Source organism: Notolabrus celidotus, chromosome 10, assembly GCF_009762535.1.
Source record: "Notolabrus celidotus isolate fNotCel1 chromosome 10, fNotCel1.pri, whole genome shotgun sequence".
Lineage (NCBI taxonomy): Eukaryota > Metazoa > Chordata > Actinopteri > Labriformes > Labridae > Notolabrus > Notolabrus celidotus.
This window is the reverse complement of record NC_048281.1, coordinates 8,176,066-8,191,012: the sequence shown is the minus strand read 5'-3', so window position 1 is coordinate 8,191,012 and position 14,947 is coordinate 8,176,066. Positions and strand designations below refer to the sequence as shown.

The following is a 14,947-nucleotide window of genomic DNA, read 5'->3' as shown; positions in this document are numbered from 1 at the left end:
GTCAAGAAAACTTCATATTTCTTTAATAGAACTTGATCTTATATGTTAGGAATACTCTATATTAGTCATCAGGGCAAATTAGTCAATCATTTTAAGTTGAGAGAACTTATATGTTTATATGTAGGAGTCCACACCAATGAACGACAAGTTAGAAATATTTGTGTTTCTGGATCTCTGAAGATGAGTTGTGATCATCTAAAGTGATACTAGAAACTGAGTAACTAGTTACTGAGTAAATACGATATATCTGTATATCCTTTGGAACTCTGGAGGTACGACTTGAATTAATGCACATATAACTTAAGTATTAAGATCAACTGGTGTCACTTGGCCAAGGGTGGAAAGAAACAACATAAGTAACATTATATTTACTCCTGTAACTGTAATTGAATTGCTGTTTTGGTTGGTTCAGATTGCTTTATTGGCATGGACAGTTTAGTTATTGCCAAAGCAGAGTAAAAAAAACTAATACTAATTATAATAATACATATTTTCATTGCTTACTCTAACATTTCATTTTTTATAATTCAACACATTTTATTCATATGTTTTTTTTAATTTGTCAATATAACACATTTTATCTTTTTACATTATACATATTGCTGTTTTGGGGTGATTTTGAAAATCACTAATTGTGCTTGTACTTCAGTCATTTCTATGGAAAGTATTGTACTTTTTACATTCTACATAGCATTTGTTACTGAGTAAAAATAATTTGGTAAATATATACTCTTTATTTCAGACCCATAGGTACATATCAGCATAAGAGGGTATAAAAAAAACTAGAAACAAATAATAACATATACAATACAGTCAGCAAGAAACAAATATAATAAAGTTAATAAAGATTAATATAATAAAAAAGTTTATACATGCTACATTCATTTTTTTGAACATCTGGGACAGAAGTTACTTGGATTACCTGTTCATAAAAAGATAGTAACATTGATAAATATAATAAACCGCTTTTGATTATGCTTTTATTTTGAAGGCGGGAATGGAGACACTGAAACTTGACATCCGGAGGTGGGCGAATCCGCAACGTACAGGCAAAGTACCCGGATGAATCGGTCTTATTCTCGAGAAATCACATGTATCTGTGGGAGGGCCCGGGTATATAAACTCCCCCCTTCCTTCTGTCAGTAGTAGTGTGGTAAAAGCAGTCGGAGGAGATCACTGTCATTTATTTTTTGACACTTTGCTTTCTTTGTTTCCCATAAACGTTAAAAGTGACGTCCGCCACACGGTAAGCTGTTGTTTAATGACGCACATTAATAACTTGGTGTTACTTTGTTCCGTGTTGTTACTAGTTGCCGTGCTGCGTTCAATGTAATGCGCTGCAGTGTTATTGGTACGCATGTCTAATAAATAACTGAGTTGTATCTTGGTGAAGGTGTCCGGACTTGACACAGTCTTTTAATGTACCTGCAGATGGCCCAGTGGCAGGACCTACTGAAGTTGGACTCTGCCCTCCAAGGCCAGGTGAGACAACTATATGAGAGCTATAAGTTCCCCCGAGAGATTCGTCACTACCTCTGCCTGCCGATAGAGAGCCAGGACTGGTAAGATCATTTATTCAGGATGTTTCTGCATGATTAATCCATTGTTTTCAAGCACTGCACAAAATACTTAAGTGATGTATTTATATAATAATAATTACAATAATACATTCTTTTAACACACTTTGCATTTGAAACAAACCTCAAATATAATGTAATAAAATAAAATAAAGTCAGATAAAAACAGAGGAGATTAACAGAAAAAAAGAAGGCATTTACAAAAAGTCATTTTTAAAGACAGGTTTGAAGATGCCTTTTAAAGGATTCAGCAGTCTGTGGTGCCTTCAGGTGCTCAGAGAGATCACTCCACAGGTGAGGAGCAGTGGAGAGGATGGTCTGATCCCCCATTGTGCAGAGACAGTCAGAGTTGCCGGATGTGAGGTGTTTTTGTGGTTTGATAGTTATGAGGTAAGCAGGAGGGGTTGCCATGGAATTACTGACAAGTGAGGAAGGAGATTACCCAATGAAGGGGCGTATCCAGAGTTTTATGACTGAAGTGGCTCAATGACTTATGGAGAGGAATAGAAAATATGCTATGTCCAGTCTTTTTATGCAATAAGCAGAAATGCATTCCCTTAAAAGCACAAGGTAAACAGTTTAACACTTTAATAATATATATATATATATATATATATATATATTTAAAAACAGGCTCATTATAAAGGAGGGCACCAGGTTATCACAGTAATAAAGGAACAAAGTGGAGTGAGGACGCTGCTCTGTCAGGGGTTTGGTGCTTTGCTTTGAAGCAGTGAGGCAGTGCACAGGAAGCTAACTGGCACCTCACCAGCTACTTCACCAATTTCTATACTTAAGTCCAAACCAGGACTTGAGCTGGTGACCCTCTAGTTCTCAAACATAGTCCCCTTAGCTACTGACATCCCGTTTATCACACAGCTGTTTGTAGAAGCTGTTCAGAAATGTCTGGACTGTCAGAGACTTTGCTCACCTGATTTTATTTAACACTTTATTCTTTCAAGATGGTTTTCAAACATGCTTTTCACAGTTAAAGCTAAAAGTAGTTTTTAATCAAGTATGATAAATAATGATCTCAAGAAGTGGACTAAAAGACGAACTGTATTTTAATTTTGTCATTCTCAAAACAACTTTCAAAGTTTGTTGTCATTCAGAGATGAAGACACTCACTTCTGAAATTAACGTTCATTGTCTGTTGTTCTGTGTCAGGGATTTTGCCGCTCAGGATGAATACTTTGCTAGAACTTGTTTGCAAGCTCTCCTGCGGTCTCTGGAGGAGCAGTGGGTCCGTACCGTCCAGCAGAACAGCATCTTACTGGGACCGGATTTTCCAGCTATGAAAGACTACCTTCTGGTAGGACAGATACATTAAACATTTAATTCAGTCATTTCTTTTCTCCTGAAAATATCAGAACCTCTTGTTACTCGGTGTGAGTGAGACAGATTTTTGTTTTCGTCCTCTCTCAGAAAACCTTTGAGAATCACCCCGTGAACCTGGCTGTAATCCTCTCTGAATGTCTCAAAGAGGAAAAGAAAATCCTGGCTTCAGCCTCTGAGGCACAAGTAAGATGACAAATCAGTCTAGACTGCAGACATTTTTTCTGTATCTGAAACTTTTTAGTCACAAGGAACTTTTGACTTTTTACATTATGATAAATCTGGTCGTACAGCTCAGTGCTTCTTAAGTCAAAATAAAAACAACACTCAAGAGTAAACCAGAGTAAAATACCAAGCCTTAGCTACATCAGGCATCAGGTTTGGCTGCTTGTTTGTTGAACAGTATAATTGAGGTTTAAAGGAAAGACCACTGGAGCCTGAGTCGACAGCAATGACTTTCCATAAGATGTCCTCATGTGTCAATAAAACTGAATACATACGTATCTTTGTTTTTTCAGGGTTGCAGTAGTCCAACCGTGGAGCAAAAAAGGAGAATGCTGGACATCAAAATCAACGACGTCAGAAGGCAGACTTTGGTAAACTGACTTAGACTTTAACTTACATTGATTACAAAGCAGATCTCTGGTTTATGTCCAGAGAAGGATACCATGAAATCAGGAGGATAGGTCACACTGAGTTATAAGAAAAGTTTGTTTTGGAGGTGGATTTTTTGGTTATTTCAACACATTTTCCGTTTTTATTTCAAACACATATTTTACTGTCTTGGCTTTCGACTTCAGTAGGGTGCAGGAACAAAACGTTCTCCCCTTGTCTTCCTGTATGGCATTCAGCCAAGTCCACTGGTGGTCATGACGGTGCATTTCAGTGACACAGTTTAGCTGAGTCATAGCACCATTTTCAATTACACTAACACATTAAAGAACCTCTCTGCATTTATACCAGGATATTTGTTGCACCGGTAGAAAAGACGCAGTCTTCATTTTAGATATAACTCTGATAGAGCTGCATCTTATACACTCATTTCACAGTATTGCATCATCTCTTAATCTGTGAAACTTTGGCTCTGATTCAGGAGGTGAAACAGGAAACCAAGTCCCTGGAGGGCCTGTACGAAAAGCTGGACTTCATTCGGAAGAACTGGCAAAGCCGAGGTATGAAAGGAGGCATAAAGAAGTGTGATTTGTTTCTCGTAAGAGCTTGTTAGTCATGGTTTATATGTCATGTGTCTTTACCAGTGGAGGAGCATGCTGGATTCCCTCAGCCCCAGGCAGTTGTAGAAGAAGAATGTCTCATACAGGCCAACATCATCATGCAAACCAATCAGGTACTGTGTGAACCCGTCAGTAAATCAAGTCACTGTGATGAGGATCATGTACAGAGAGTGTCAGGTCTTGTCTCACCTTGTTGTGATTCCAATCAGCATTATCACCCGCTCACCATAAAATATTTGTGTATTACCCAACTTCGAACTAAAGATACAAACAAGTTGACTCAAATATTGACTGAAGTATGATTTGATTGTGATAAGATCATTTATATTTTAGATGCTCATAAATAGCTCCTCTGATTCCTCAGGTGGTAACACTTCCATGGCAACAAATTCTTATCAGTCTACTTGCAGGGCATCAAACTGAACATTTCAGTTCAAGGTCAAGTTAAAATGTTTGCATGCGTCTCTGTTCTTTGGTACCTTGAACTGACACATTGATTGACTGCAGCACCTGAGTGATAACTCTTCTCACTCAACCAGTCCTGCAACTCTGCCAAAAAAGTGACATATCAGCTCATTGTGTATTTTAACATCCCTCTCTGTTTTTGTGCTTCTTTTCTCTGCCAAAGTGTGATCTTCAAGATACAATGCCTCTAACCACACTTGTTTCTGTGTTGCAGACGGTCCAGAAGCAGATAGTGAAGATTTTAAATCAGACAAAGCAGATCGTAGCGACTCTCGTCGACGTGGAGCTCCCTGAGTGGAAGCAAAGACAGCAGTTGGCCTGCATCGGGAGTCCCGTCGACACTTCTCTGGACTATCTGGAGAAATGGTAAAAAAAATAACTTGTGCTTTTTATCTTTCAAGATGAGAAAGAAACTTTGTATACCTAAAAAGTGTCCTGATTAATATTTGATTACAATTTTCACAATAACAAAGAAAGCTGAGATTGACAGAGAGGTGATCTCACACTTGGAGAGCTTCATGTAGGTAGATAGATTCTACAGCACATTAAGTTTTGATTGTTACAGCCTCACTTGGCAAGATCAAGCCCTCGTCAGGAATCTATTACGCATCACCACCGGCTACCATTATCCCTTACTTAATTACGACATACTGATGTTGTTCACTGCATGATCTTACACACAGCGCTAGACCCTATTACGTGATCCTAGTAACTGTGTGCAGTGATTATCACCTGGCTTGTGGAAAACTTCGAAGCTGGTTGACTCCAGAATTTGACTCCAGCTTTTGACTTAATAAAATCAAATCTGAATTTGATGATAGAAGCTTGTATTTACTACAAAAACACATCATGTTTGGAGTGTTAATTTGTGTTGTATCTGCAGGTTCATGGCGGTTGCAGAAGTGCTGCTACAAATACGCAAACAGCTGCAGAAACTGCAAGACCTGATCACAAAATACAACAGGACTGACGCCTCCAGCCTTCCTGGTCCCATGCAGGAAATCGAGAGATTTGCGTTGTCTCTGCTCGAAAAACTTCTTTCAAAGTAAGACAGTAAATCAGGACTGTTATGGGTATCATATACAGCTAATACACTCAGGCTGATACACAGTGTTACATCGTTGATATGTTTTTCTGTGGTCTTGCTTTGCAGCGCTCTGGTGGTCCAGCAGCAGCCTGTGATGATGAGTCAACCACAGCGTCCTCTGATAATTAAGACCGGGGTGCGCTTCTCAGTGACAGTGAGGTAATGCTACACCGAACACACTCCGACTCGGCTTTTTGAGGGGAAAACTCTCCACTGTAGAGATGTTGCTTGTTTCTGTTTCAGTCACATTATTAGCCTTTGTTATTCGTTGATAAAAATGCTACCTTTTAATCTCTAAATGTGAGCCTTGAACTTAAGAACACTTGATTTTAAGACACATAAGATTCATAAATACACAAAATCCTGAGATATTGTTGTTGAGTATTATAAGAGGAAGACATACTTTTTAAATTAAACTTAAGTTTTTGTTCCTCTGGCTCTTCATCATGAGTTAAACCTTAGTATGATGATTGGTTACCTGATGTATGCATGCCTCTAAAATAAGACTATTTGTGAATATCATAATATAGTAGAGTCATCTACTATATCATCTACAGAGTAGTGTTTCTTTTCTTTTAGTTAATGTTTTATGATTATTCTTGAAGCTTCTGTTTCTCTTTCCTCTCTCAGGTTCTTAGCAAACCTCACAGAATTTGTCCAGAAGTGCCTTCTCAAAGTCACGCCTGTGTTTGATAAGTAAGTCAATGGACACTTTGACAGAGCCTGTGATGATGATTTAAATCATTTCACTTCACATACATCTTGTTTTTATCTATCTTTCCTCTCTTGAAAGCATACATGTCATATCCTAATCACTCCTGTTGTGTCTTTTGTCTCCAAATGAAGGGATGTTGAAGAAACAAAGACACTCAAAGGGTAAAGTGTAGAAACACAATTTAAGAATCAGAAGTGATGAATCGCTAATATTAACATTCATGGACTCGGACACACTGACAGTCTGATGTTGTGTTTGTAGGTTTCGTCAGTTTGACATCGTCAGCAGTGACTATAAGGTGATGGACGTGTACCCAGGAGGTGGAGGATTGGAGGCAGAGTTTGGTCACATGGTGAGAAACTTCACAAACAGCTATAGAAGAGATACATGAATTAAAGCAAACCTTCTCATTTTGGGGATCTTAGAGTCCCCCTGTAATAAAACACGTTAAAACATAAACTTCAGTGACAGTTTGTATTCTTTGTTTGTTTTCAGTTACTCAAAGAGAAGAAGGGGAATTCCAAAGGAGCACAAGAGGTAACAAGAGGCTACAGGTTCATGTTACTGCCCTGCTAGGTCAAAACCTTTGGCCTCAGTTGTGCTGATATCAAAGTGTTTTTATCTTCTCAATAAGTCGCACAGCCTTACAAGTCGGCCTGAGTGGCCACCGCAACCCCAAACAGCATAACCTAGACCCACAACATCTCGAGGAGTCTTCATCCCCCTCCATGTTGCTCTCATCATACGTATGAGAAGAGAAAAAATGAAAGAGAGAAACATTGGAGAGAGGACAGACATGCCAGAGCAAGAGCAAGTGGCCTGTTTTGTCTGGAGCTCATCCCCACTGGGTCAGGCTGCACACTTTACCTCCCCTTACTCCCCAGTTTCATAAAGGAAAAGAGGAGGTGAAGAGAGAGAGACAGAGAAAACAGAAAAATCCTCCATGTCACGGAGGGTAAAGAAGAGGAAAAGAGAGAGAGTACAGGGAATAGAGAGATGTTGGAAACAAACCTGATGATGCTGTACTTTCCTCTATTTCTGCTTTTCTAAGGGAGGAGGAGAGAGAGAGAGTCTGAGGAGAGATGTTGAAAATAGGCCAGAAAAGCCTGTTTTGGCTTGAGCTCACCCCTTTGAGTTTGGGCTGTACGCTCTCCCTTCCTCTACTTCCCCATTTTATCGGGGAAGAAAGGAGAGAAGAGTTAAAGAGCAGAGAGTAGAATCTGTAGAGATGTTAGAAAGAGGACAGCAAAGCCAGGGCCAGTGTGAGAAGCTGGTATGGGATAGACTTCACTCCTACCAGGATAGGCCGTAAGTAGCCCAAGTACTCCTGAAAGGTGCTGATATATTGAGCACTTGGAGTCTGCGCTGTAGGGATCAGATGGTGGCCCCCATCCTGCTCCTTTCATATAATTAAAGCACACAATTCACTAAAGACAAACCAATGAGATGACAAGGTTATGGAACGTTCTGTGTTTCAATGTTATGATAAACCCTGCTGCTTACGGACTCTCTTGGTCATGTTAGCATGCTGTTTTATCAAGTCTGCATATATCAGCCTTTTTTCTCATTATCCGTCCATTTATTTAAATATTTTCAGACGAACGCGTCGGACCGACCGGCCAGCAAAAGGAAAAGAAATCAGAGTGAAGAAGACCAGAATCATCTGTCAGTCACTGAAGAGCTCCACGTCATCAAGTTTGTGTTGAAGTTTCAGCACGGTGGACTGGACCTGAGCATCGAGGTGAGATAACATGATGTTCAAAATACAATCAGATACATTTCTGTTTCTTTTCGCTCCTGACCTTAAATGGTCTCCTCTTGTGTCGGTCCAGACCAGCTCCCTGCCTCTGGTTGTCATCTCCAGCACCAATCAGATCCCTGCCGCCTGGGCCACTATCATGTGGTTCAACATGCTGTCCAACAGTGAAGCAAAGGTAAACACGACACTGATCAAAGCATGAGAAATACCAGGGTTTGTTTAGCTCCATGATTAGACACATTTACCAACCTGACAGTCAGAACATGCATCTATATTTTCAGTGTTTGGGGTGCTTATGATCAGTAGGTACAAATAGTATTAGAACAGCTCCAGTAGACTTCTGCTGGCAGCCTTTAAATAATCCATCATGGCTTTGTGGTGGTTGATGCTCTCAGAAGAGCTCCCAAAGGCAGGATGAATTATACTTTAGATCTTCATTTAAATATAAAAAAATCTGTCAACTCTCTTTGTACTCGTAAGGAAACAGCCCACGATGCTATCCTTTACCCTTCTTTAATATTTCCTCTGCAGAACTTTGTCTCTCACACGTCAGTAGAATTCATTTGATGCCTACAATGACGATCATGGCTAAGAATAACTCACAACACCTGCTTGAACACATGATACCCAAAGTTCTGACCTGAAAGTGCTGCCAAAATGTAAGCCCGACAGGAAACTTGGAAGAATTCCAAGGAGAAATAAAAACACAGGAGGTAGTGCGGCTCTGATGGACTTTGAGAAATACAACTTCTTCCTAAAAATTGAGACATCATCTGTCGATAGTCCATAAATGAAAAAGGAGACCAAGACGGCCTTCCTTCCAAACAAATCAACAAACTACAATATATCCAGAACTCTGCCGCCCACCTGCTCACCCACACCCGCTCCCGTGACCACATCACCCCTGTCCTCCAAAACCTCCACTGGCTCCCTATCAAACAGCGAATACATTTTAAAACCCTCCTCCTCATTACCCACAAAGCCCTCCATAACCAGGCCCCCTCCTGCCTCACCGACCTGCTCCACCACCCCCTCCCGTAACCTCCGATCCTTCAACGTCCGCCTGACCTCTCCCTACCGCCTGACACCAAGCACTGAACCTCGGGGATAGAGCTTTCTCTGTTGCCGCCCCCACCATCTGGAACGCCTTACTACTAAACATTCAAAACTGCCACAATCTGTCCACTTTCAAAACACTCACTAAAACCCTCCTATTTAGAACTGCTTTTAATGTATGATTGCTTTTAAATGTATTTTATCTTTTTTATTCATGTTTTTATTAATCTGTTGATTTATATGATGTTTTTATCCTCTGTGCAGCGTCTTTGAGTATTCAGAAAAGCGATTTATAGATAAAAATGTACTATTAATAATTACTTTTATTTATAACAGATTGGCCCTACTTAGACCCCTAAAGATGTGAAAAAAGGGCTAAGGTTTTAAAATATCACAACCATTCTCATCACCTTTAACCTGAAGTCACATCCAGGTGAAAGTCAGAAAGTCTGATCTGATTGTCGCTGCAGATCAAACTGTGTTAAGCGTCCGTGTCTCTGTTCTGTAGGACCTGTCCCTGTTTCTCAAACCGCCCTCGCTCACCTGGGAGCAACTTGCACTGGTACTCAGCTGGCAGTTTTTGGCTGTGGGTGAGATGGAGCTGAACCCAGACCAGCTCTGCGCGCTGAGAGACAAATTTGTGGGTGAGTGTTTGAACGCCTCGTCTTTAGCTAAATGATGTCACTTCACTCCAGGGATTTTCTTTTCTTCTGAGAAACAAAAATCATTTTGTGAGGGAAGTTGATGTTTTTGCATTGGTCTTTTTCATGTTTTTATTTAGCTCTCGTGTCTTGATTAGAAACTAGATGTAAATGATTGTATGTTAATTATTTTAAAATGTGTTATATTCATGACATTTCCTCCACAGAAGGTCCTGATGGTCTTGTTCACTGGAAGGACTTCTCAAAGGTGAGCTACAGTCTTGTTAAATTCATGTTGACACTCGCAGGACATTGTTTATTGTGCATGCTCACTGAACTCAACCTTCCCTCTTGATGTTTTGGTTTTTGCTCTCGATTTGGACAGATTGAGTCCAGTGCCTGGTTTTGGATTGATGGGATCCTGGACTTGATCAGGAAACATTTGCTGGATCTCTGGCGGGATGGGTAAGGCACAATGAATACTGCATACACACAGTATCATATCATAATTATCACATTTAGCATGAGACGTTGATCTGTGTACCAGCATCTTTCAAGCAGTAACAGTGGGCCTTATTCACCAGCTGGTCTTGGGTCCAAATATTCTTCAAACCTGCTCACAGATTATAGAAAAGTTCTGAAAGTTTCCTCCCTCAGGTTTGTGCTTAAGTGAGAAGAAAGTCTACAAACACTGAAGAGCAAACTACCACATCTTTGATTGTTGATATGTCAACGTTTTCCTTGATTCTGCAGCTGTATATTAATAAGTAAAGCTATAAATCTGATCCTGTGTGGTCTCCAGGTCCATCATGGGGTTTGTGAGCAGGAAAAGAACAGAGGCCCTCCTGAAGGAAAAACAGGCCGGGACTTTTCTGATCCGCTTCAGTGAGAGCAACAAAGACGGAGCTATCACCTTCAGCTGGGTGGATAAGTCTAACAGTGGTATGTTTCTGTACTTTTATGTGTGTGGAAAATATTGTCCACTGCTGTTGTCCCGCGTGATCGCCTGCAATTGGTCCAGATCTGTATCTTGTGTTTGCTTTTCTGCCGTATAGAGACCCACGTGCACGCAGTCGATCCATACACTAAGCAGGAGCTGTCAGTCAACTCTCTGCCGTACATCCTTTACAACTACAGCCTGAAAGCCCAGGCGAACACAAACCGGAAACCTCTGCTCTACCTTTACCCCGACATCCCAAAAGACACTGCCTTTGGACGCTACTACACAGTCCCAGGTATTCTCTCTTACTTGAATTTCCCTTTGATATCAAATTGTTCTTAAGAACCGAGAATAAACAATACCTTATCTGAAGATGAACATTCTTTTCTTTTTCTGTCGTTGACTGAATTATCCTAAAAGCTCCGGCTATAGTCTTGAAAACATTCACCTGAGATGGTATGAATATTTGGCCTTAGCCTCACCCGTTGCTTTGTCTTTTTAAAGCCTTACTGGCTTGGTGTTGGTTTTCTATGGACATATTTTAAAAGCCAATGTTGCCTATTAAGTTAAGGATTATGTTTAATCTTTATTAAACATGAGCCCTGTGTTGACATCTAATCACCTTTGTTCATGCAGAAAAGGCACCACCAAAAAACGGCAAGAATGGATACGTGCTCAAGAAATTCATTCCTGTTTCGAGGTGAGTAAGAAAGAGGACTGAGTGTGAGGGGAAGAGTTAAGAAGAATTATTACCCGGCTTTCTTAATGATATTCTGGTTGTGTACGAAGCTTGATTCTGATTGGTCAAAACCCCTTGACAGCAGTTATTAATATTCGCTAACATGAGCAACACCAGAGTCAAACTGATCACACGTTCAGACCCATTTAACAGGCAGATAAGAATCCATCACCATGGAACGCTAACTAAAGTGGAATCACTGGGATTCTTTTTTTAAAAACAGTAAACATAAATCATTTTCAATCAATAAAATAATATTTTAATCAATGTTTTTGACAACGTGTTTGTATTTTAAGTTAGTGGCCGGGTAACAAGCGGTATAATGTATGGTTAGCAGGTTGTTATGGGGAAAAGGACCCCTTTTTCGAGTCTGTGTCCTGTCTCACCCTTTCGGCATTCTTCTTCCCATAACAACCTGCTAACCATACATTATCCCTTACATAATGGAAGTTTTAAGAATAAAGTCGTAACTTTATTAGAGAAAAGATTACATTCCCATTTAAATCACAGATTACCAAAGCCTAAAACCAACAGTTTTCCTGTGAAATTATTTATTAATTCTCCTAATTTTGACTCTTTGTTCTCCAAATATTACAAAATGACTTCATTCTTATAACATTTCTTCTATATCGTTACAATTTAATACATTTCCACAATTTCGGTATTAGGACTCTTATGATATGACTTAATTCCTAATAAATTACATATTTATTCTTGAAAAAAAAAGGTTTTATAATTATATTTTTTTGACTGTATTATAACATTTATTTTCAAAATATTACAACTTTAATGAAATCTTGAAATTGAACATTTTTCAAAAATAGTTCTACTTTCTGCTTGAATATAAAATATGACATATTTATTCTTTTCTGTTATTAATACATTTTTTGAATATTACAACTCCAACTTCTCCGATTTTTTACAGCTTCATTATTGAAACATTACAGCTCTTGTTCTCCTTATATTACGTCCTCTTATATTTTATTAATTAAAACATATTTATACTTCATATTACCACCTTATTCTTGTTATTATACAACTTAATTTTCTAAATATTACTCTATGTTATGATTCATTCTTGTAATGTGATGACCTTGATCTCTGACCTCTTATTTTAAGGCTCTTGTTCTTGTAGGATTGAATTATGTCCTCCTCTTAGAACCATTTTAAAAAAGTACTCTTGTTGTTACATGCTTTAAAGGGGATTCATTCTATATATGTTTTACAGCAATCCTACGCCGCCTCCCTCTCCGACTCGAGAGCTGGAAATGATGGAGACAGACTCAGATCATCACTTAAACGTGGGTTTGACATTTTACAGCAACAGTCATTCCACTGCCACCATTCAAAGCATCATTTATTGATATTTTTATCTTCTGGTAATATTAAACATTTGTTGCTGTTCATTTTTAGACTTTTCCACTGCAGTTCACTCACCAAGGATTTCTTTGTTTCTTTGTAGATGGGGCATCAACAAGTGATACAGGAACTCTTCCCTGATATATTCTGTCACACACCCGGACACCCTGAACTCTTCACAGTCAATCAAGAGATACTGTGTCTCCAGGACGACTCTGAGTACCCTTTCAGCCAGGACTGACTCTGAGGCAATGAATACAACATGGCACATTTTCATTCTGTGAGCAAAAAGCTTAAATATTTGGAAATTTAAGTGGATCGTATGTCAGTAATGATCACAAATCTAAAAACAAAGTCATGTAAAAATAAAGATCAGGGGCGCTGGTGGCCTAGTGGTCTAAGCGCCTCACACACAGAGGCTACAGTCCTCGTCGCAGGGGTCACTGCTTCGATTCCCGGCCGTGACCATTTCCTGCATGTCTTCCACCGCTCTCTGCTCCCCACATTTCTTGTTTCTCTTCAGCTGTCCTATCAAATAAAGGCAAAAAGCCCAAAAATATAACTTTAAAAAAAAACAAAAAACAAAGATCAACATGTATATAAGGTCTGCTCTGAACTGTGATTTAAAGAACAAAATCGAATCACTAGATATAAAGCATCTGCATTTGCTATTTTGATTTAATCGATATGGGACAATAAAGCATGTTTTATCAAAGTAGTTAGTTATATATATTTTTTTTTTTTAAAGAAAGGAAAGAAAAACAAAGGGAACTTCTCCAGACATTCAAATCAACAAAGAAAATTATTTACTGAAAGAAGAGTACCTTCCGTTATTCACTTTAAATGATGTGCTCAGCGAGTAGATTGCAAAAAGATGCCATTCGAATTTTAAAATAAAGGTTTCTTTATTGTGAAGATGATAAATGCAGACAATAGTTTCGTTTAGATCAATAATATCGGATTTAAAGTATTACACTCGCCACTGAACATAATTTACAGAGAAATAAAGATTTCTCTAAATGCATTTAATGTGGAAGACACCAGCTATGTTTAGTAACGGATGTCTCTTACTTTGTTTTTTTCAATGTATTTTATATTTGTTCATGCTGATACTCTGCCTTTCAGGAATATTGAGTCCTCCTGCTGTTAAAACATACTGTATGTTTTTGTTGTTGTTGTTTACCACTCAAGGGAAACACCATCCTAAAAAAGTAGCTGTACAGTATGTTTTTTTAAGACATAGAAAAGGAAACTGTCAAGACTCAGAAAAACTTGAGTTTAAAGCACCATACAATGTTCTTTTCTTTTCTTACATTGGTGTCTTCTCTTACTTGAACATTTGTGGTTATAATATGCACTATTTTTACTTTTTCTCGCTTTTATAAATTGGATGTTTCATTTCACTTTGATTGTATTTTTTCATTATAATACGTGACAACTAAAACTTAATCAATAAAAGGAATGAATTGTGGGTTGATCTTGTTTATGTCAGACAGAATTATCTCAACCACCATTTGATTAATTTGTTCTAACGTTGGTTCTGAACCCTGCTGTATCTGGAGATGACCCATTACGTGGCCTTCTACAGGACAGGTTGTATTTATCAGAAAATATTTGAAGGGTTAATTCGCAAAAAAGTCTGAATGTTTCAAAAACATATTTTTCTATTACTGGCTTTAGGTATTATAAATCAACTGAATTTTGGGTGGCTTTGACGAAGTCAAAATTACGTTACTAATTAGAGGTGTCTTAACAAATGTAACTTTATTAAAAATGTGTATTAGAAATAAATGTATTTTTTGAAAATTCATAAAAAATTGAGTTATCAGCTCTATGGTTATCAGCGAATGATGCGAGCTGTACCATGATCTGTACCCGGCTCTCACAATATTGTGAGCACATGTTCTGTTTGTTATAGTAGAGCCCTGATTGGCCAACGTCACGTCCCGCCCGCCCATTTCTCCGCCCAGACGCGTTCTGATTGGACAGTTGAGTCTCTGCTCATGTCTCTCCATCAAGAGAATTCCTCGGACGGCACCGCG

At 38.8% G+C, this 14,947-nt stretch overlaps 1 protein-coding gene across 2 annotated transcripts; it reads left to right on the top strand.

Moving 5' to 3' along the window:
* Positions 1–1,085: 1,085 nt before the first annotated feature.
* Positions 1,086–14,376, top strand: LOC117820556 (signal transducer and activator of transcription 1-alpha/beta-like). Of its 2 annotated transcripts, none has more exons than XM_034694376.1 (24): positions 1,086–1,246; positions 1,432–1,562; positions 2,745–2,889; positions 3,003–3,098; positions 3,431–3,508; positions 4,006–4,084; positions 4,169–4,257; positions 4,824–4,975; positions 5,493–5,654; positions 5,763–5,855; positions 6,327–6,392; positions 6,543–6,572; positions 6,673–6,763; positions 6,907–6,948; positions 8,009–8,152; positions 8,244–8,345; positions 9,735–9,870; positions 10,098–10,135; positions 10,253–10,332; positions 10,670–10,809; positions 10,923–11,102; positions 11,444–11,507; positions 12,775–12,847; positions 13,009–13,349. In XM_034694376.1, exons 2-24 carry the CDS (start codon positions 1,432–1,434, stop codon positions 13,144–13,146), a joined length of 2,349 nt encoding a protein of 782 aa, XP_034550267.1. In that variant the 5' UTR covers positions 1,086–1,246; the 3' UTR covers positions 13,147–13,349. The 2 variants fall into 2 exon arrangements, with proteins under 2 accessions (XP_034550267.1, XP_034550266.1); XM_034694375.1 differs by having other exon boundaries at positions 1,087–1,246; positions 10,095–10,135; positions 13,009–14,376.
* The last annotated feature ends 571 nt before the right edge of the window (positions 14,377–14,947 follow it).

Bases quoted from the DNA above. Each gene is read 5' to 3' on its own strand.
- LOC117820556 (XM_034694375.1), top strand. From the start codon at position 1,432: ATGGCCCAGTGGCAGGACCTACTGAAGTTGGACTCTGCCCTCCAAGGC. The intron at 4,976-5,492 runs GTAAAAAAAATA...TTGTATCTGCAG, and splicing joins CTGGACTATCTGGAGAAATG to GTTCATGGCGGTTGCAGAAG. The intron at 10,810-10,922 runs GTATGTTTCTGT...TCTGCCGTATAG, and splicing joins GGTGGATAAGTCTAACAGTG to AGACCCACGTGCACGCAGTC.